Genomic DNA, 22,483 nt, shown 5'->3' with positions numbered 1-22,483 from the left:
CTCGGGCGTCAATGGACGTTCCAACAGGACAGTGATCCCAGGCACAACTCAAAGTATTTCGAGGCTTGGTTTCAGAAGAAGGAATGGAAGATTTTAGAGTGGCCGTCACAGTCGCCTGACTTGAACCCCATAGAAAATCCTTGGTGGGATTTGAAGAAAGTGGTTGCAAAATGCACACCCAAGAATATTACTGAACTGGAGGCCATTGCCCATGAGGAATGGGCTAAGATTCCTCAGGTACGCTGTCAAAAGCTGGTGTCTGGCTATGCATCATGTGTGCAGCAGGTCATAACATTGAAGATGCTTGTCATGGAGGATTTGAATAATTTTGAGACTGCAGTAGTCATTAAAAGTAGCATTTTGTGTTGAATTTGGATCAAAACCCTTGTAATATTAGTTTCATTGAACTACTTAAACAGTTCTTGTGTAATTTGTTTATTGCAAACAGCTGAGAAATTGCAATTGTCAGTAAGCCAAATATGCAATGGGGGTTGAATAATTTTGATTGCAACTGTACCCCTGGGTATCAGCACCCACCCTAGGCCACCAGTGTCACTTCAGTACCCTGAAGGTTTGATTGGCACTGAGATGGCAGGCGAACTGGGATGTGTGAGTCCACTGTAGGACCTGAGAACAGGCAGAATCAGGCACAAACAGATATTGAAAAGGAGTTCTCTGTCACCTGCATCATAATTTCTCTCTGCCGGGGACACAACAACATTGTGACAGAACACCTAACCCAGTGTCACAAGCATCTACATCTACTATGAACTGTAGAGGGTCAGGTTGGATAAGAATGGGGACAGACATGAACAAAGCCTTGAGTTTAGTAAGATAGCCACGAAAATGGGAGTGAAGGAGACCTGGTTAAGGGGGGCAACCACCTCGCTGTAGTGTTTGATAAAACATTTGAATTGGTTAAGCCCAGGAAGTCACTGAAGCTCCTCACCTAAAGGAGCGGTTTGTGGGAGTCACCCATTCCAACATAGCCCTCATTTTCTCTGGGTCTGCTCTCACCTGTTTGCTTACTATGACAAATCCCAAAAAAGTAAGCTCACATTTTTCTGCTTTAACAAACAGTTTATTCTCCAGTAACCTCTGGAAAACCTGCCACGCATGGTGAGTCTGCTCTTTCTTACTTTTAGAAAAAATGAGAATGTCATCCATGTATACAAATATGAAACAGTCGATATAGTGTCTAAGAACATCATTGACGAAATTACGAAGTTACTTATTTTTAATGATGATAGCATTAAGGCCCCTGTAGTCGATGCATGGATCGAGTGATTTATCTTTTTTGGAGATAATGAAAAACCCAGCACTGACAGGAGTGGAGGAAGGAGAGATAATACCTGCAGCAAGTGAATCCTAGATGTGTGTCTCCATAGCCACCCTCTTGGGATGTGACAGATTGTACAGCTGATTGGTTGGAAGGGGAGCTCCAGGGAGCTTTAAAGATGTTTTAACACAGGTATGTCCAGGCGCTCATTTGGGCGTATCAGGGCAGAGTACCGTTATCTTGTCAAAGCATACGGAGAAAAAAACAAAAAACAGTAGGTTTATGATGTAGAAATGGAAAAAACACAGTGCTACATTACATAAAGTTAAACGTAGTTAAACAGCTGTTGGAATCAAGGACCTGCAGTAGCATTGTTTCTTATGCACTGGATGCGACAGTCTGTTGCTGAAGGAGCTGCTGGAGCCCCCACCATCTCATGCAGGGGGTGGGATGGGTTGCCTATGATCAGTGTTACCTTGGCTAACATCATTCTCTCACCCACCTTCTCAATGGTGTCCAGAGGGCAGTCAAAGACAGAGCCACCTCTCCTGACCAGTTTGTCTTTTTCTGTCTCTCATCCGAGTCATAAGATGTTTTTAACAGTGTCCAACATACACCAAAAGACCTTAGTCTTCTTAGCAGGTGGAGACAACTTTGGCCCTTCCTACACGTGTTGTTTGTCCAGTCCAGTTTGTGATTAAGGTGAACACCCAGGTATCTGTACTCGTTAACAATCTCAATGTGTGTAGGGGCCCCCCAGGGAACAGTGCTGGCACCGTTCCTCTTCACCCTCTATATGACTGACTTTTGCCACCTGTCAGCCACCTGCCACCTGCAGAAATTCTCTGATGACTCTGCCATTGTCGGCCTCATCACAGATGGGGACGACAGGTTATACAGAGGACTCATCCAGGATTTTGTGGACTGGTGCCAGCAGAACCACCTCCTGATTAATGCTGGAAAAACCAAGGAGCTGGTTGCGGACTTCCGTCGGCGCCCATACTCTTCCCCATCACCAGTGAACATCCGGGGAAGGGACACTGAGATGGTGACATCTTATAAGTACCTGGGTGTTCATCTGAACAACAAACTGGATTGGACTCATAACACCACTGCACTTTATAAAAAAGGACAGAGCAGACTCTACCTGCTCAGGAGGCTGAGGTCACTCCTGAAGACCTTCTATGGCTCTGTTGTGGCCTCTGCCATTTTCTACAGTGTAGTCTGCTGGGGGAGCAGCATCACAACAGCTGACAGGAAGAGGCTGGACAAACTCATTAGGAAGGTCAGCTCTGTCCTGGGATGCCCTCTGGAACAAGTGGAGGTGGTGGGGGAGAAGAGGATGACAGCCAAGCTGTCCTCCATGACAGTCAATGTCTCTCACCCCCTCCAACGCACCGTCACTGCACTCAGGAGCTCCATCAGTGACGGATGCTACATCCAAAGTTTGTGAAGGAGCGGTATCGCAGGTCATGCAGCAGCTGTCAGACTATACAACAAAAACTGCTCCAAGTAATCTGTAAATTATCTGTGCAATAATCTGGGCAATAATCTGTGCAATCCAACCTGTAGATCTTTTATATTATATATATATAATTTATAATTTCTTAAGATGATGTGTATTTTTATTACACTCTTTTTTTATATGTGCCCCGCCATGAGAAAACCAGCAACAAGTCAGCCCGGCGTAAGTTAAGAAACAACGAAAAATCTTTTTCTTTTTTTTTTTTTTTTAAATTTGTGATTTTCGGTTTTTGCAGAATATGTAAGTTGAGATCATGAAGAAGCCACTCCATGTTTCAAATAACGGTATTCGGGGCCTTAAAACTGTAAACTTTGTATTTGAATTTGGGTTGTTTTAGCGGAAATTCACGGTCCTAGTTGGGATTGTCCTGTTGCCCTGTTGCAATTCAACAGTAAATTCGCATACTGGCTTTCTTTGGCTATTCACGTGCTTCTGTTCTTTTTTTGGCCAATCAGCTGCATTTTAAAAGGGAACCACATTGGTACTTATGCAGCTTCTGGTTATGCTGACGCCGGTAATGTGGTGTCTACATGTTTGTCTTCATTGGTGTGCTCAAGTGATTTTATATTTTCGTCATGGTTGTCTGTCCCAATGCGCACATACAGCCGTGGGACTCTTTTTGACATCGGCTACACAGCAATCTGCAAATTAAACCCGGCACATGCCGGCGGCCCGTTTTGACACCGGCCCCCACTACTGCAGCGCACCCGCAGAGAAAGTGCCGCAGGCGGTGCGAGAGGAGGCGGAAGTGAAGAAAACGTGGGGGTATCCGGGCTAGACCCGTGGCGATGTGGTGATTTGTAGACACTGTTCACCCCTTGTGGAGTTTATGATCATCAAGTGCCGGCCTCTGTTAATGTCCTGTATATATAGCAGCATTGACAATAAAGTTGACTTGACTTGAGAATCCCTCGGCCTTGCAGCTGAGGAGCTGGAGCGTAACATATCAATGTGCTGAGCCACAGGAGCTCATTCAGCAGCAGACTGATCCATCCCACTGCACCACAGAGTGACAGAATTTATTTTATTTTATTTAATATTAGAAATAAATATCTACATTTGCTCCTTCTAACTCTAAAGTATGTCACCTTTCTTGTTTTTCATTTTTACTCAGGGGCTCTTTGTAACAAAAGAAATTCCATTTCCATTTGATAACCGTTGTTCAAACTTCCAGAATAGTTTAAACAATGGTTAGGGGGTTGGACTTATGTAAATTAGATGCAATTAGCAGCACTTTTACCTGGCTTCCCTGGTAGGTGAGAATCTTTCAGGCTCCTTGTAGACATCATTGGAAAGCTTAAAAACTACACTTACAGAATCTGTAAATAACTCAAAATGCCCCCGGGAGACTTGTTGCTGGGTTTCTTGTGGCTGGTCACATATACTTATTGTTTTTACTCTATAAACTGGAATTTTCCCTTGCGGGACTAATAAAGGAATATTGAATTGAATTGTCCAATCCCTGGATGTTCAACATTGGCTGTACCATAGAAATTCTGGATGTGACAGCTGTCAGTGTTGTGTCTGAAGTCTGATGTGTAGAGGGTGAAGAGTAAAGGGGAGAGCCCCCATCCTGCAAACTACCACATCAGACACGCAGTCACAAAGCCTCACATACTGTGGTCTGTTGATGAGGTAGTTGATGGCCCAGCCCCAACAAGGGGCAGTCTACTCCAGCTCCCTCCAGCTTCCTCCTGAGTAGTGATGGTTAAATGGTGTTGAAAGCACTAGAGAAGTCGAAAAACTTAACCCTCACTGGAAGATGTCTGCCAAAAAAAAGTTCGAGAAAGGTGCCTTTAAAAGAAAATTGGCTTGTGACAACAGAACAGGGAGGAAAATTTACTATAGAGCATCCCGAAGCTCACGGGATCCTTTCAGTCTCACATGGATGACAGCGGAGGAAGCGGCTTTTAGTAGTGACCCAGGCCTCTGGGGAAATGACTTTGACCGGCCCAAAGTACACGCTAACTGGGCAAAAATGGGACCAACGGCTTGTCAAAAGAAAAGTGCTGATATGTCTGCGTCAGGGTGCACATATATTCAAACTTGGACCTTTTTTGTTTGTTTGTTTGTTTGTTTTTCAAAAACATGCAAACTGAGTAACGGCGAGTGTGCAAACAGAGAATGGCTATGTAACTCACCATCAGCAGGGAGTGTATTTTGTAGACTCCCATAAAGCATGCAGCATGACAGAGTCAGTAACCTTATACTTATGTCCATTGAGCATGACATTCTTCATTATTTGGATTTGGCTGTGCATTGTTTGAAAAGTGATGTTTGAAAAGGTAAGACCTTGCCACTGAGATTACACTTCCTATTTATTCTCCTGGCTTCTGCTTCTCTAGTGTATCTTTTCAAGTGGGTAGCCAGAGCTGGAGTCTTTGCTTTGCAGTTTCTAGTGCCTCTGGTAAGGACAGTTCTTGGTCTCTAGCCTCCTTCTCCATGGAGGGTATTGCTCCTTGTGGCTTTCCATGCTTTTCATTTAATAGTTGAGTGTCTCTAGAATCACTGTTGCTGTGGTGTACATCAGCTGATTGGTCTCTGTAATGGTCCTAGTAGGGATATTTTGTACTGCTGCATTCACATCCTCAAGCAGTCGTGGTAGTTGGGTCCGTGGCTGCCGGGTGCTTTGCTTAGCCATGATCTTGATTCTGAGATCTATGATTCAATCTCAGGTCATTTGCCTTTGTAGTAAGGGTGTTGGTTGCTGGGGCTTGGTACCCAACCTCAGAATGTGGGTAGGGTGATTGTACCTCCCCTCTGACCTGTTGTCTTGGCTCCCCCTTGCAGTAGCATTGTTATTGTACCTTGTCAATCTCTAGTTGTGACAGCAACTGTCTTTTGAGAATATTGGAACATTGAGATAGTAGTTGTTACTTCTCTGGTAGAAATTCAAGAATCCAGGTTTTCTGCTCGAGTCCATCTATGTATAGTTCCAGTAGCCCACTTCTCATCAGGGCCCCCTGGTTCACCAGCGCAAACCTCGTTGACCGGGTGACGTCTGGTTTGACTCTCTTAGTTGCGGATTCACTCATACTGAGGTAGGCAAGCAGCATTAAGGACCTCACTGGATACCCTGTGCCCTGACCAGGGCACATATTGGCTCACCTGCCTTGACTCGCATATGAACTTTAGTGACATCCCAGTGGAGTGTGTTAAGAAGTGTGTTTATGGGAATTTTTGACCATTCTTCCAGATGCGCATTTATGAGGTCACACTGATTTTGGACGAGATGGTCTGGCTCTCAGTCTCCACTCTAATCCATCCCAAAGGTGTTCTGTCAGGTTGAGGTTAGGACTCTGTGCAGGCTAGTCACGTTTTTCCACACCAAACTCTCTCATCCATGTCTTTATGGACCTTGCTTTGTGCACTGGTGCACAGTCATGTCGGAGCAAGAAGGGTCCATCCCCAAACTGTTCCCACAAAGTTGGGAGCATGGAATTGTCCAAAATCTCTTGGTATCCTGAAGCATTCTGAGTTCCTTTCACTGGAACTAAGGTGCCAAGCCCAGCTCCTGAAAAACAACCCCACACCATTATCCCCCCTCCACCAAACTTTACACCTGGCACAGTGCAGTCAGACAAGTACCGTTCTCCTGTCAAGCACCAAACCCAGACTCGTCCATCAGGTGGACAGATGGTGAAGTGCGATTCGTTACTCCAGAGAACGCGTCTCCACTGCTCTAGAGTCCAGTGGTGGCGTGCTTTACACCACTGCATCCAACGCTGTGCATTGCACCTTGTGATGTATGGCTTGGATGCAGCTGCTTGGCCATGGAAATCCATTCCATGAAGCTCTCTATGCATGTTCTTGAGCAAATCTGAAGGCCACATGAAGTTTGACATGAAAGCGTGCAGATGGACAGAGTGAAAAGGACAGAGGAGCTCGGTGTATCTTTGGAGGTTCCCACAACAGTCTAATAGTATGACAGCAAAACTAGGGGCTGGCCCAGGGCAAGCCTGAGCCAGTCAACGTCGACATGTACATTAAAGTCCAATAATTACTTTATCTGTTTTAAGGACTAAACCTGATCAGAAGTCAGATATATGAATTCAGAATAAGACCAGGAGAGCGGTATACTATAACAAATAAAACTGTCTTCACTGTTTTCCATTTTTCATGTGAAAGAATGAGAACAAGGCTTTCAAATGAGTTGTAACTGAGTTTAAGGTTTAGGGTTGATTCAAAGGCTTGAGTCAAAAATGGCTGCAGCTCCACCTCCTCGGCCACTGCCTCGGCAGGCTTGGAGGAGTAGCTTCATTTAGGCTCATTTAGGTTTCAGTCAGTCAAAATAAATCACGCTGAAAAGCATGTAGGACTAGTTGTCAGGGGTTTGGTTCATAAATAAAATCGGTCAGATTTCTAGAGATGAGAGCTGTTCCGTCCAAAGTGGGATGGATGCCATCCCTCCTCATCAGACCAGGTCAGAAAGTCTGCCAATTATCAATGAAGCCCACACCGTTTGCTGGACACCACCTGGACAGCCAACAACATGATGACATGCGGCTAAACAGGTATTCACAGGTCAGATTTGGCAGGGGTCCAGAGAAAACTACGGAGTCTGACATTGTCTTTGCATATGTACACACCGATTCCACATTAATTTTAGTGACCTCTGATTGGCGGGTGCCATTACTGCCAACGTGAATAACAGTCTTCGTGTATTTATGATTATCCTTAACCAGCAGTTTCAAATTTGGTTCGACATCACCCGTTCTGGCCCCCAGCAGGCATTTGACTATCATTGCTGGTGTTGTTAACTGTCGCTAATCAGAGTTGGTTTCTCAGCGAGTGTGTTTCTGAGTGTGGAGAATCTGTTAGAAACTTGAAGTGGTTGGTGGTGACCTGTGGCCTTCAGCCCGGGGCTGCTTCCTTCGAACAGTCACCCAGCCTCCCTGGTTTCCCAGCTGCTCGGGAGCTGTCGAGGGACAGCCAGCCGGTGCAGACCGACCAAGTGCAGCTCCGACTACAGGGGCCTGACTAACTACAGCTAATGGTTTGGTTTCCATGGTGCGGAGCTGTGCTTCCAATTCACTAAGCCTCGTCTCCAACTCACCGAATAATCTACATTTATTACATGTATCAGTATTACTAAAGGAGGCAAAGGAGTAGCTATATCTGACACACCAAGCAGGAGAGAGCTGGAGAGGGACAGAGAGAAGCTATTGCTAGCTGCTAGGCTAAACTGGTGTAGTTAGCAGAGCAGACAAGCGTGTAGATGAATAGAATTACACTCAGACGAGCAAGAGTGACAGATGTACGCTACTACTAATGTAGCAACCGGAAACAGGAAGTGAGACAATACGCTTAGCGCAGCACATCATTAATCTTTATCTCTGTCTATATATGCACTGTGTATTCTGACACCTTTCTATCAGAACCAGCATTAACTTTTTTGGCAATTTAACCCCACTCCTCATGCATCACTGAGGCTTGGCCGCCCATGACCCTGTCGCCAGTTCACCATGGTTCCTTCCTTGGACTACTTTTGATAGATACTGACTGCTGGATACTGGGAACACCCCACAAGGGCTGCAGTTTTGGAGATCCTCTGACCCAGTTGTCTAGCTATCACAATTTGGCCCTTGTCAAACTTGCTGAAATCCTTACGCTTGCCCATTTTCCTGCTTCTAACACATCAACTGTGAGGACAAAATGTTCACTTGCTGCCTAATATATCCCACCCACTAACAGGTGCCATGATACGAGATAATCAGTGTTATTCACTTCCCCTGTCCACCTTGTGTGCTATGTGAATGTGACATGCATATGGTCAAAGGTGAACAACCTAAATGAACTAAGAAAACTAAGGCCTTGGCAACATGTATTAATATTTTTTCAACATCGATATTTTCCCTCTGATTAAAAAAAGATATTCTGTCCACATGATCCTCTTGTTCCTCTTGTACCTTTGTGTATCGACACTGTCTCTGTCACCATCAGACTGGAATTTCCATTTTGTGTGTGAGTCACTGCCGCCTGCAAACCTTTATTGCCTTTTCCTTTTTTGTTGACAGCTGGTAAATGATGTCAACGGAAGAGTCGATGATGTCTCTCTTATCTCTCATATCTTATTTTTTTCTTGAATTGAATTGATGACGCTGACGTCATCAGTTCGCGACGTAGCCAGCAGCTCTGTGAAGGATGCCAGTGGAAAGTTTTGTATGTAAAAAGAGTAGTTTGAATGAAATGAGTCAAACATAAAGCAATAACAGCGCTCTACAAACGTTACCGGTACCAGACTCAAAAGACAAAACTCACCTCCCTGTGGTGGTACTGTGTTTTGACCTGCCTGAGCCTATAGTGGCCTCAGGTATGATGGCGGTGTGCGAGTCCTGCCTCCCCACCTTCTCAAAACTGAGGGAGAGCATCTCCGGTCTGCGGGCTGATCTCAGGGAGAAAGACAGAATCCTCCTGGATTTCTCCACTGTCGCCACGACGCAGGCGAAACATATCGCCTACCTGAGGCGATCCGGTGCTGGTGACCGGAACATGGCGGCCACAAATAACACCACCCTGCCGTGGACGGGCTCGATCACCACCGGTACTCCGGCACCAGCACAGGCTGAGTCCCGCTGGCACCGACAGGGAGCCAAGCCTAAAACATCGGCACCTTCCACTTCTTGCCCTTGCCCCGATGAGTCGCACTGCTTCACCGGGGAGGATGGGGTGAAGGGCCCGGTGAGCTCAACCCCACTCAGGCCGAGGGAGCCCTGGTCGGTGGTGCACTGGGGCGCTGGAGCTCGGCCATCTCCTCCTCCACCGCCTCCGGATCTGCCACTGGACAACAGGTTCGACATCCTAAGCCTGCAGGATTTCCCTCCCGTCGGTGCCTGGCCCAGCTCGCCTCCAGGACCTGTCCACCCAACTGGCCGTGGCTCTCACCAGCCCAAGACCCGGGATCCACCAGTCCAACATGGCCACTCCCCTCCAGCTCGGCCCGGAGCACCCGCGTCGCGATGCCAGTAGGCTCCACCTCGCCACCGCCGCACCCCCAGGGAGCCAGTGGTGCAGCGCACCTTCCCCTCGGTGCTGGTGGTGGGGACCTCCATGGTCAGGCATGTGGCGGTCCTCAGCGGCCGGACCTTCTGCCACCCTGGAGCCCGCGTCACAGAGGTTGCATCCGCTGCTCTCCAACTGTGTGCGGAACACAGCCCAGCCTCCACACTGGTCCTGGAGGCAGGCATCAGTGACCTTAGAAATCAGCAGTCGGAGGTCCTAAAAAAGGATTTCGTGTCGCTGATCGACCGCCTGCTGGACACTGGGAAGCGACAAATTATCTCCGGCCCGCTTCCCCCACCACGTTATGGTGACGTCATCACCAGCCGGCTTCGCCAGCTGCACCTGTGGCTGAAGGGTTACTGCCTGACGAGAGACATCCCGTACGTGGACAATTTTATAGCGTTTTTAAACAGGCCTTGCCTTTTTAAACGGGACAGCCTACACCCCAACCAGGAGGGTTCACGGCTTTTATCAGTCAACATTGACCTCACTGTCCGGTCCTGCACTTCAGCCACCTCCTGACTAACGGGTATGACTCATACACACAAGCACTCTGCTCCACACTCGCCCTCACCCTCACCTACTACATGTTTCACCCACACCATGCACACCTTCCCGGCAGTAACCCCCTCTTCTCCACCGAAACCTCAGGACATTCACATCATTACATCAATCACTTCACACAGACATTCAAAGCCCAGGACTGTTTTTAGACCCAGCTCTGTTTTTACCATTCCTTTAAAACACCATGATGAGTTGCACGTTCAGCACAGCTATCAAATTGGCTGTGCTGAATGTGCACTCTCTTTTAAACAAATCTTTTATCATAAATGACTTAATTTTAGACAAAAACCTAGATGGTATTCTCCTTACAGAGACATGGCTCGGCACTGATGCACCTGTTGTTCTCACTGAGGCTTCCCCACCAAATTTTAACTTTTTATTCTCTACTGGGGGGGCAAAAAGGGAGGCGGCACTGCATCTATCACTAGAACTACAATGTCTGCAAATGCAGTTCCTTTTAACAGTTTTACATCATTTGAGCACCATGCCTTTGTTTTTAGCAGTCCTCCTATTCTTTGCATAACGGTCTACAGACCACCCCAGTCTTCATCCTCTTTTATCAGTGAATTCTCTGAGTTCTTATCAATCATTCACACCACCTACAACAGCATTTTAATAGCTGGTGATTTTAATCTACACATTGACAACAACTCGGACCCAGTATCCAGAGAATTTTTAAACCTCTTAAACTGTATGAATTTTAAATAGCACGTTACACAGCCGACCCACAGCAGGGGGCACACCCTGGACCTGATCATAACTTATGGCCTGTCTGTGGGGGTGTCCTCTGTTGTGGATCTGGCTGTGTCCGATCACTCATGTGTATTTTTTAACATTGCCAGTTTTATTCAGTGGGAGGCACCATTGAGAATAGTGAGGAAACGCTACCTAACTCCTGAAGTGGCTGCAAATTTTATCCAGATTTTACAGAGCACTCCTGCAGAGATTTTACCAGCACCCTGTGATTTTATCATTGACAATTTTAACAGTAATCTGAAGTCAACGCTGTGGCTCCTCTTTTAACAAAAACAATTAGGAAAAAACCTACACCTCCGTGGAGAAATGAAGATATTAAGTATCTGAAAAGAAGCTGCAGGAGTGCTGAGAGGAAATGGAGAAAATCAAAACTGACAGTCCACTATGAAATTTTACGTCATCACCTCAAAACTTACAATAACACCATTAAACAGGCAAGAATTTCTCACTTCAAAAAGCTAATCTCTGACCACAAAAATAATCCCAAATTTCTCTTCTCCACAATTGATCTTTTAATAAACAGTAATTTTAACAGACCTCATAAGACAATAACAAATACCCTGTGTGAAGACTTTGCGGACCACTTCAGGTGCAAAATTGATAACATTAGATCCAGTCTTTTATCTCAACAGGTTTTAACTACCAATACGTCTGGATCACAGGTGTTACCTGAGGAAACACTGGAGAGTTTTGCCGTGGTTGACGCAAGGACACTTGGTCGAGTTTTCTCCCAGGTAAACCTCACAACCTGCCTATTAGACCCAATTCCCACACCGTTTTTTAAAACACTCTATGGGTTCTTTGAGGAACAGCTGTTATACATGGTGAATTGCTCTCTTCAGACGGGTGTCTTCCCCGCCTCCTTTAAAACGGCGGTGGTGAAGCCCCTTCTGAAGAAGAGCAATTTAGACCCCAATATTCTTAATAACTACCGACCTGTATCCAACTTACCTTTTTTAAGTAAAATTTTAGAAAAACTGTTTTTTAACCAAGTAAATGATTTTTTAAACAAAAAGAACATTTTAGAAAGGTATCAGTCTGGTTTTAGGATGAACCACAGTACCGAGACAGCCCTATTAAAGATTCTAAATGATATCAGATGCAACTTAGATAAACACAAGCTCACAGTCTTGGTACTACTGGATCTAACTGCCGCCTTCGATACAGTAGACCATCACATTTTATTAAACAGACTGAGGCACCTGGTCGGCCTCTCAGGTACTGCTTTTAACTGGTTCGTCTCATACCTCACTGACCGACACTTCTTTGTAAGTTGGGATGCATGTTCCTCAGGTACCCATGAGATCAAGTGTGGGGTTCCCCAGGGGTCAATTTTAGGTCCAACTCTTTTTAATCTGTACATGCTACCCCTCGGGGACGTCATCAGGAGGCACGGCATCAGCTTCCATAGTTATGCTGATGGTACGCAACTGTACATTGCCGTGTCTCCTGATGACACGGGGCCTATTGATGCCCTTTTTAACTGTATTTTAGACATCAAGTCATGGATGGCAGAAAATTTCCTTCAGCTCAATCAGGACAAAACAGAGGTCTTAGTCATTGGTCCTGAAGGCCAGAGAGAGAAACTTTTACCAAAACTACAAGATCTGAAACCAACACATTCTGTAAAAAGTCTGGGTGTGATTTTTGACTCTGAGCTTACTTTTATTCCAAACATCAAAAACATAACAAAGATAGGTTTTTACCATCTTAAGAGTACAGCCAGAGTCCGCCCGTTTCTCTCTCAGGCCAGCACGGAGGTGCTGATGCATGCTTTTATGTCTTGTCGCTTAGATTATTGTAATGCCCTGCTCTCTGGTCTTCCCAAAAAGAGTATCTCAAATTTTCAATTACTACAGAACTCAGCCGCTCGCGTGCTGACGAGGACCAGAGGGCTGGAGCACATTACACCAGTTTTAAAATCGCTGCATTGGCTCCCCGTGCGTTTCAGGATAGATTTTAAGGTTCTTTTATTAGTTTTCAAATGTCTTAACGGTCTCGGGCCTTCTTATTTATCTGACCTACTTTTACCATATCAACCCTCGTGGACCCTGAGGTCCTCCGGCTCCGGCCTCTTAACCATACCAAAAGTAAGAACTAAAACACACGGGGAGGCAGCATTTAGTCATTAGGGCCCCGACTGTGGAACAGCCTGCCGGAGAACCTCAGGGCCGCAGAGACTGTTGAAGTCTTTAAAAAGAGGCTCAAGACTCACTTTTTTAATCAGGCTTTTAATTGATATGTTTGATTATCTCATTCCTTTAATCAGGCTTCTTATCTTATCATATTTTAGTTGTATGTTTTAATGACATGACAATTTGCTATTTATTTCATTTACTCACTTTATTTATATTTTATCTATAGCTTTCATTTATAGTTTATTTACTATTTATTTCATTTACTCATCTTATTTCATTCAATGTTCATGTTTTGTACGTTGTATTATTTTACTATTTTATTTACTTTACTCATTGTCTTATGAACTTTTCTTCTTTAAAATTTTTATTTTATTTTATTTTATTTTATTTATTTATTTATTTTTTAATTCCAGTGTTTCCTCGGCGGGTCCTCCACACTGAGAGATGTGTCTGATCTGTTGCAGGGGGCGGTGTCCTCGGGCCCTCTTGGCCCGGCTGGTTGGAGGACTCCCTACCTTGGTGTGGGGTCCACCGGTCTGTCGGGCTCGGGTGGGCTCGGGTGGGCCCGGGTGCGGGTGCCCCCTGTGCTCACAGTTCCTGATGTCTCTCGGTGTGGACGACCCCAAAGGTGGCATTCTCCTCAGTCATTAGTGCCCTGCCATGTCTCGTTACCCCTGCTATCGTCTGCAGTAAGAATGTGTGTGTGTGTGTGTGTATGTGTGTATGTATGTGCGTGTATGTGCGCGCGTGTGCGTGTGTGTATGCATGTAGTTGAGGGTGGGTGTTTGTACATACGGAGGGTGGGAGGGATGGGTTTTTATTGTTGCTTTATTTTTATTTATATTGTTTTTAAATCCTGTGAAGCACTTTGTTTTGCATTTTATTATGTATGAAAAGTGCTATAGAAATAAAGTTTGATTTGGAAGTAGATTTGGAAATGCCTTTAATGCTCTTGTGTCATGTACCTTAAGCTATGCCCTGTAGATCATTCTAATAGAACCATAAGAATCCACAGCCATGCTTGCAGTTCTGTGATTCTTAGCTTTCAGGTAAATGAAAACAGCATGCTACCATCACTACAATGACAATGCTAACATGCTACTGCTTAGCAGGTACAATGCTTACCATGTTAACTCACTGTATTTTTAGCATGGTAGCATGCTGATATTTGCTAATTAGCAGAAAACATTAAGTACAGCTGAGATTGATTGAAATGTCATTAGTTTTGCAGATATTTGAATGAGTATTGGACAAATTGAAATGCAGACCTGCTGGATATATTTATTAAATTTCCTGCCATCACACTGCCAGATGTTAGATGCCGTTCCATCCAACACTTCTCAAGATATTTAATTAAAAAAAAAAAAAAAAAAGGTATGCTGCTAGAATGACTAACAACCTGGTTAATGCTTATGAATTCAGAATGTTTTTTTCTGTGTGTTCATGTTCATTCAAAGGCTATTTGGGGGGTTGTCAGTATCAAAGTTTGTACACAGTTTGTGTCTGTGTCACCACTGGAGCAGACTCAAGTATGTACTATGTTCCAATAAATAACTGACTGAAATGAATTTCATTTTTACTGTATGTGACTGTATTTTACTCAGCAACTTGAGTATGAAAATGTGACAAGCCAAGGCTAAACATAATGAAAATGAATATCTTATTTCACCACTGTTTGTCACTTTGTCCTGATCAGCACCTATTAGGGCTCTATTTTTAAGTCCTGGCACTGAACATGGAACACATCAGATCCCCCCGAAAGGTGAAAGAAATGATGATGAAATGCGCTGGATGCGTAGTCAGACACAGTGTTGTAAAAGTGAATTTCAAAATGTAATATTATACTATTTACTATCATCTAAAAGTGTTACTGAGAGTTACTTTACAATATTACTGGCTGCGTAGAGTAATGCTTTGCTTATCACACTAGATTTGCGTTTCACCAAAATAATTTTAGATGTGTGACTAATATTACAGTTTGCAATAATAATGCTATTAATGCTACTATAGAAGGGCTTCTCAAAATCTGGACCTTATTCCGCATCTGGTCCAAATGACAAGTCAATCTGTACGTAATGTACTAATCTGTACCATATCAGTTATTTATATGACACAATCCTAGTGTGATTCCTTTATCCTTAGGGTAAAGATGAAGTTAACCATTCCTTTCCATATTACCTTTCTTGTTTTTAATTTTTATTCAGGGGCTTTTTGTAACAAAAGAATTGCCATTTCCATTTGATAACCATTGTTCAAACTACTGCAATAGTTTATGTCCTGTGGGCTAACAGATACCAGATGTCACTGATAGCTAGACCAGTAGGGGGTTGGACTTATGTAAATGAGATGCAATGAGCAGCAATGTGTTGCTTTCAGGCTGGATTTCTCACTAAACTAGTTTGGGGAGTGCCTACATTCAAATGGCCACATCTTCTTCAAATATTTTCAGATTTCCATGTGTTAGACATCGTTGGAAAGCTTAGAAACTACACTTTCAGAAGTGAAAGTCTAGTCCCCCCCACCCCTTTCTTGTCTTTCTTCAGCTGCCCTATCAAATAAAGGCAAAAGGCAAAAAGAACTCTCTTTATAAATTGCTTTTGCTGACAGTTGCCTGTAGTTTGCTTGTCTTGATCGTGTTCTTCTTCTGTACTCCTACAGCTTTCTCGTTGGAGGGATCAGGCCTGAGCTTTGCAGACCTTTTCTGTCTGGTGACTTTTTGCTGCATCAGCAGGTGAGTTCATCATTCAGATTTACTGACGATTACAGAAAGACATGCACACCACACTGATGTGATCCTTGTTTCAGCTAAATGTTTAATACACCTATATGTTACACCAACCAAGGTCCTCTTATTTATTATATCTTTGTATTACATAGTACGTATTCAATCTTCAAGTGCGAGAGAGTTTAAGGAAGGCAGCGCAGAGGGAGAGATGTGAGCCGTGAGCCACAATTAGTGTAAAGATTAGTTCTCCATATAGAAATGTACATTTTACAATATAACTTGTATAGATTTGTTTTTTGGTTGAAAATAGTTCAAGTTTGCAAAACTACAAATCATAATAAAAATATTCACATAAAATATTCCACCTTTAACCTTTATCTGAACAAGAAAGGACATATCCATTTTTAGATGGATGCATTGTTCGAACAGAAATACATGACTAGTATACAAGTTTTCCATTGCACGTAACACTAAGGATGCTAGAACTGGAGTCAGCTTTGTCTTGTCTTTGTCCCGTCTACTCATTGTTGTATGATTTAAACAGGACAGAGTGAGACTTTTTTGGGGGGTTTTGAAAGCAGGATTTGGATGTTTGGCTTTCAGCATTGTAATTGGAGGCACTAAGGTCCCTCCAGTACAGTCATTCTGTCACTGATTAGCAGTGGCAGATCATTGAAATGTGTTACTTACTGAAATATGCAGCAAAATGAAGGTGAGCTCACTGTTTTGAGATATGTGACCAGCCATGAGAAAGCCAGCAACAAGTCTCCCACAAGGTATTTTGAGTTATTTACAGATGCTGAAACTACTACAATAGTTTGAACAATGGTTATCAAATGGAAATGGAAATTCTTTTGTTACAAAAAGCCCCTGAATAAAAATGAAAAACAAGAAAGGTGATATACTTAAGAGTTAGAAGGAGCAAATCTAGATACTTATTTCTAATATTAAATAAAATAAGATCTGTCACTCTGTGGTGCAGTGGGATGGATCAGTCTGTTGCTGAATGAGTCAAGTCAACTTTATTGTCAATGCTGCTATCTGTACAGGACATTAACAGAGGTCGGCACTTGATGATCACAAACTCCATGAGGGGTGAACAGTGTCTACAATTCACCATAGCGTCTTGACACCAAGCATCCCTGATGTAAACACAGACCCCGCCACCGTGGTGTTAGCTGTAGCATGTTAGCCGGTCCATCACCATCAGCATAACCAGAAGCGGCATAAGTAGCCATGTGGTTCCCTTTTAACGTGCAGCTGATTGGCCGAAAAAAGAACAGAAGCACATGATTAGCCAAAGAAAGCCAGTATGCTAATTTACTGTTGAATCGCCACACCCCCAACTAGGACCAAGAATTTCCTCTATAACAACCCAAATTCAAATACAAAGTTTATGGTTTTAAAGCCCCCAATACTGTTATTTGAAACATGGAGTGGCTTCTTCATGATTTCAGCTTACATTAATTAATTTTAATTTGTTTTTTTAAAAAAAGACATTTTTCTTTGTTTACACAACTTACGCTGGGCTGACTTGTTGCTGGTTTTCTCGTGGCGGGTCACATATTTATAGTTAACCTCAGTTCTAAATGATGGCACTAATTATTCTTGGTATTTATTTTCATGCTGTAGTGAGATCAGTTAGCAGATTCTCTGCTAAGGACCTTTGTCTTTAAAGCTGCCCTATTCTAGTGAATAAACGAAAATTATGTTTACATTGTGTTAATCACCAAAAAAATATTGTTTATACAGTGTTTCCCACAGATCAAGGATCTATTTGTGGTGGTGTGGTCGGGGGGGGGGGTGTTAAGATTAATAGATATACATAGTAATAAAAGATATGAATAATAGCTTGTATTTAGTTTTTACTGGAGTATTTATTTAGTTTGTACTAGATATACAAGTATATTTACATTTATAGAGACATTTACATCACTAGTGGTTGCAAAGTTTGCACTCTTTATCTGAGCAACCAATTCTTCTGGGCTTCCTAAAGAAATACTCCAAGGCCTTATCGCAAGGGAAGTCCTCAGGGTCAGGTCCATTGATGGAAATTCTCAGGCAGGCAGCCAGGTGTTCACCTCCCGCTACTACTATCCCTTCCTCCTCCTCCTCTCTCCCTCTTACTGCCGCATCTCTCTCTCTCTCTTTCTGCCGCAGCTGCATCTACTGCCACAGCTGCGGCACTAGTTGAAAGCAAATACATTTCACACTGATGGAAGACTTGTCACTACTCCATGCGTTTCTTAAGCGTCTTATACCATTTTGATAATACCCCGTGAGGTCCGGAACCTACTTCCTCTTCAAGACAAGGTCTTTTCTTCTTTAGAAAATATTTTTCTATACTCATCTGTGCAAAGGAGTGAACATCCAAGTTAATTACTAATGAGCAGAGATTAAGATTACGGCAGCAGCTCTGATGCCTGTCGGCTAACATACACTAACAGTTAATGTCTCTGCACATGTCTCAGCTTCCAGGTATGATACAGACACAGGCTGATATAACATAATGAGTTAGAGTTGTTTGGACCACTTTTGGGCTTATTTGACCACTTTGTACTGGCACGTCTTACCTCCGTCATTCGAGCCAGGCCTCTTCCACCACGACTTTTTCTTCTGCGTCTTATTAATTTATAGGCGGCGTTACAATGCATACCGCCACCCAGTGCACCAGAATTGTAACGACACGCGACATTCTCAAAGCAAACAGTCCGGAGGCGAGGTCGAGTCAAAAGCCGAAAAATGTATTTGTGGCAGCTAAAATTTATTCGTGGCGGGCCGCCACGAATAAATGAACGTGTGGGAAACACTGGTATATCCTTAAGGTCTAAAAAATGAGTTGAACTATTTCCTCATATTCAGAGTACTTGCATTGTTTCTTATATACCTAGACTGCCTTTTCACAGTTTTTAGGTCATGGTATAATTTTCAGGTGAACTGAAGCTTTTGGAAACTGTCACTGCTTTGAAAGGTCTTGTAAAATATCCACAGGGAGGAGAGTAGCAGACATATATTACCCTCCATTTTTGCCAGCACACACATGCCCAGGCTAAGCCACGCTCCTCTTTTCCAATGCAGTGACTCACTCTCTTTTAGGAATAGGCTTTCAGTCCCACCCTCTTTCACTCATTTTCCTTTTCTCTGTTAACCAAGTCTTTCTCCATTTCACTTGACCTTTCTCTTTTTTTTAGGGATGTGTTGCCCTTCACTCTGAGGCTTCCAGAAGCCATTGCCTCAGCCACAACAACTGTTGATCTTGAGGAGGTTGCTCAACTTGGAGCAGGTTTGTTTTCTCATTTCTCAAGTATATATTTAGGGGACTAGCATGCACTTGCGGGAATCTGTGGTTGGCTTAAGGTGAGATATGAAGATGAGGCTTCTTGACTGATTATAAAAAAAAACCTTTTACTGAGAAAGAGATTCCACAATGTTGCCTGATAACATTCACAAATGTTGCTCTTTATACATGTACAAATTAACAGTCTAGTATGAAAGCATAGTATGTGTAATGTTGGCTAATGAGTAGGCGTTTGAATGTGCACCGCTGGGTATTACCATGATCATATCATATAGTGAAAATCTAGTGTAGTAGGTCAGGAAGACATGGTAAAATCACTGGAGAGGAGTCCTAGTAATCAGTTAAAAGTAGGTTGAGAATATTGTAGGTTATGTGTGCAGAGGTGTAGTCCCACTGTGTCATGCCATGACTCGTGTTTCATATAAGATAAGTAAATAAAGACTTAACTGATCACACACCAGGGAAATAAAGTTGTTACAATTATCAAGTATTACAAAAAGCAAAAACAGTGGCACAGAAGGGTAAAGATGAAAAGTATACAGGATATAGAATAAAAAAATCAAATATGTACTGTACATGTACGTTATGTACAGATTAAAAAAAAGTTTCTGCCCATAAAATACTTTTGCAAATATGAGAAAACCACCAATGTCATATGTTGACATATGTTGCACTTGAGAGAAACTGCGGACAGAATTTCACGTGTTTATGTGTTATGCACAATATGTACAGTTTATAAAAATAAGAAATAAGGAATGGTGTTATTGCACATCTTGCAATCTTCCTTATTGCGTTAATAGTGACACTACTTGTGTCAGTTTGATGCATTTATCGATATTATTGCAGCCACACTGTGCACTTCCCTCAATGTCTTGTAGTTTCAGAAGTGTGTTCCTCCATTCCACTTCTGCTGTGTGTAAAAATTTAGTTGTTTTTTTTTTCCTGAGTCAAGACACAAAGGATTAAATGGCATGCTAGAGCTAAGTGACTCAGCCCCAGGGACAAAAGCCTCTTCCTGGCACAGAGCTGTGCTGTGCATCTGAGCATAGACTCAAGTGAGAGCTCGGTGTGTCTGGAACTTTTTCTTCCCTCCCAGCTGTGGAATGCCTCAGCTTTGTTACAGTCTTTACCCAAACATTGGAAAATTTCGTTAATTTAATTTTACATATATTTCTAAAAAGGTGTGAGGAAATTTTTGCTGTAATGAAGACCATGGTTGTTATGGTCATTTCATTTATGTATGTTTCTCCTTAAAAGAGCAGACATTATTTTGACTTACATACATGCTTCGTCTAACTCATACTACATACTTTTTGACTTACCTGGTACCAAAAAAAGTTATTTAAAAATGTTCAGTTTTGTTGGATTTATCTCCTACACCACTTCCCCTTTTCATAACTCACTCAGAGTGACGTCTCTGTCCATTCAGGCTGTGATGCTTTGACTCAGCTCTGCGCTATCATTTGCACTCTGGGCTGACTCTGTCAGATATCCAGTGTCCCTCAGCCTGACAGACTCTTAAAGAGTTCTGAATAACACTCAATGAGCGCACCCTCCCTTTAATGTGGTCTCAAATGATCTATGTACAGACAACTTCTCTCTTTTCCCCTCTCTTGTATTCCTCATTATGTCTCTCATTTATAAAAGGGTTCCTGCCTAGCGAGGTGAAACAATGGTGGCTTTTGTGTGTATGAAGGTAATTGAGAGACAGTGAATAGATCATCTAAAAACCAGTTCTGGCGAACGTATGAATGTTCATGGTTGGGAATGATGAGAAAAGAGTACTGTTTACTCTATGTCTTCACAGTGTCATATTACCTGTTCTATGGCTCTCCACCTGTAATCACAGTTTGGTGTAAGAGACAATTTGTCATCTTTTGTGATCCCTTTTGAATGCCATTCTCTTCCTTATAAATTTATCAAGTGTGAGACTGGACAGTTTAACCCGCCAGGGGCCCTGGGATAAAAATGAGCTACTGGCCACTATGGTGGCCCCCCATGCATGTTCCCCCAACCCAGTTTTCCTACTTTCCCAGAAACTTTCCCACTATTCCAGTGTACTAGCCAGCCCCAGGTACAATATGTGAGTTTGTCATTATTTGACTAAAAATTAAACCTTAAATATTAGGTTTTAACAGTTGATTTTGAAACACTGGGCCCTTACCTTTTCAGTTTTTTGATTGTGCTTTGCTGGTGTATTTTTCAAGGGACGCACCAATCCACTTGTTGGGATTGGCACTGGGTCTGATACTGACCCTATTGAGAGGATCAGGTATCAGCCAGATGTAGCTGAATCGCATTAAATACAATTTCTTTGTGTTTTTTGTTATAAAATTCTGTGTTATCAGTTATATTCATTCAGTTATCGTCGACTGCCAGCTCAATTTTTATCACCCTGGTCCAGGTTACTATACATAGAAGTTAGTCGATTGAGTTCTATGCAGTGTGGTGCACAGATTTTAAATTTGGAGAAAAGACAGCACTGGTAGCATGGGTTTCTGATTGAGAATTGCTGTTGGCACAACCTCTGAGTTGAGGTTGGGACATGGTATTGGGAAAGAAAAGGTTTAGATTGGTCAGTCAGTACATATTTGTAACCTACTAACTACAAACTGTTTGCCACACAGGAGATCTGGGTCCTTTGAGGCCCCTCATGGACCCTGAATTAAAATTATTTGTCAAACTACTGTTTCCAAGGTCAAGATTGAACTATTGTCAATGTCTCATATATTTTGTATTTGTATTTTGTGTATCACCAAATCAAATTCTTGTGTAGTGTGTACATTATACATTTAGTGATTAAAATGATTCTGCTAAAATATACTAAATACATTGTGCATGCATTCCCCAGTGACATTAGTCATATGCATGACTATCAACTGCATGCAAGCTATCTCAAATTTGGGAACTTGTCAGTGCTTTTCTATCAGTGCTTGATACATTGATGTTTGGAGTTGGCTAGTAGACTAAAAGGTTTGAGAAACAGATCTCAGTATTTTAGATCGATGAGATCTACTTTGCCCTACTGCAGGTTTGTGTCATATCCTGGAAATGGTACACTCCTGTTGTCTCAAAATCTACAATAAAACAATTTCTACATACATTTACAAAGATAATCCATTTTAACAACAGTGTTGTGGATAACACACTCCAAAAGTGACTCGTTATAGTGATACACTGATATATCTTTTCCTGG

The 22,483-nt window shown here is 42.9% G+C and overlaps 1 protein-coding gene and 1 pseudogene across 1 annotated transcript in view; one reads left to right on the top strand and one right to left on the bottom strand.

Moving 5' to 3' along the window:
* LOC139341475 (ras and Rab interactor 2-like) overlaps positions 1-22,483 on the top strand; it is an 80,818-nt gene that overhangs the window by 34,242 nt on the left and 24,093 nt on the right. The window contains exons 6-7 of the mRNA XM_070978025.1: positions 15,923-15,995; positions 19,181-19,272. Coding sequence (XP_070834126.1) covers positions 15,923-15,995; positions 19,181-19,272 — 165 coding nt within the window. The remainder of the gene's footprint in view (positions 1-15,922; positions 15,996-19,180; positions 19,273-22,483) is intronic.
* On the bottom strand, positions 7,130-7,813 carry LOC139341455 (uncharacterized; annotated as a pseudogene).

Source organism: Chaetodon trifascialis, chromosome 13, assembly GCF_039877785.1.
Source record: "Chaetodon trifascialis isolate fChaTrf1 chromosome 13, fChaTrf1.hap1, whole genome shotgun sequence".
NCBI lineage: Eukaryota > Metazoa > Chordata > Actinopteri > Chaetodontiformes > Chaetodontidae > Chaetodon > Chaetodon trifascialis.
Note: the sequence above shows the minus strand (reverse complement) of the source record. Positions and strands in the feature narration are given on the sequence as shown.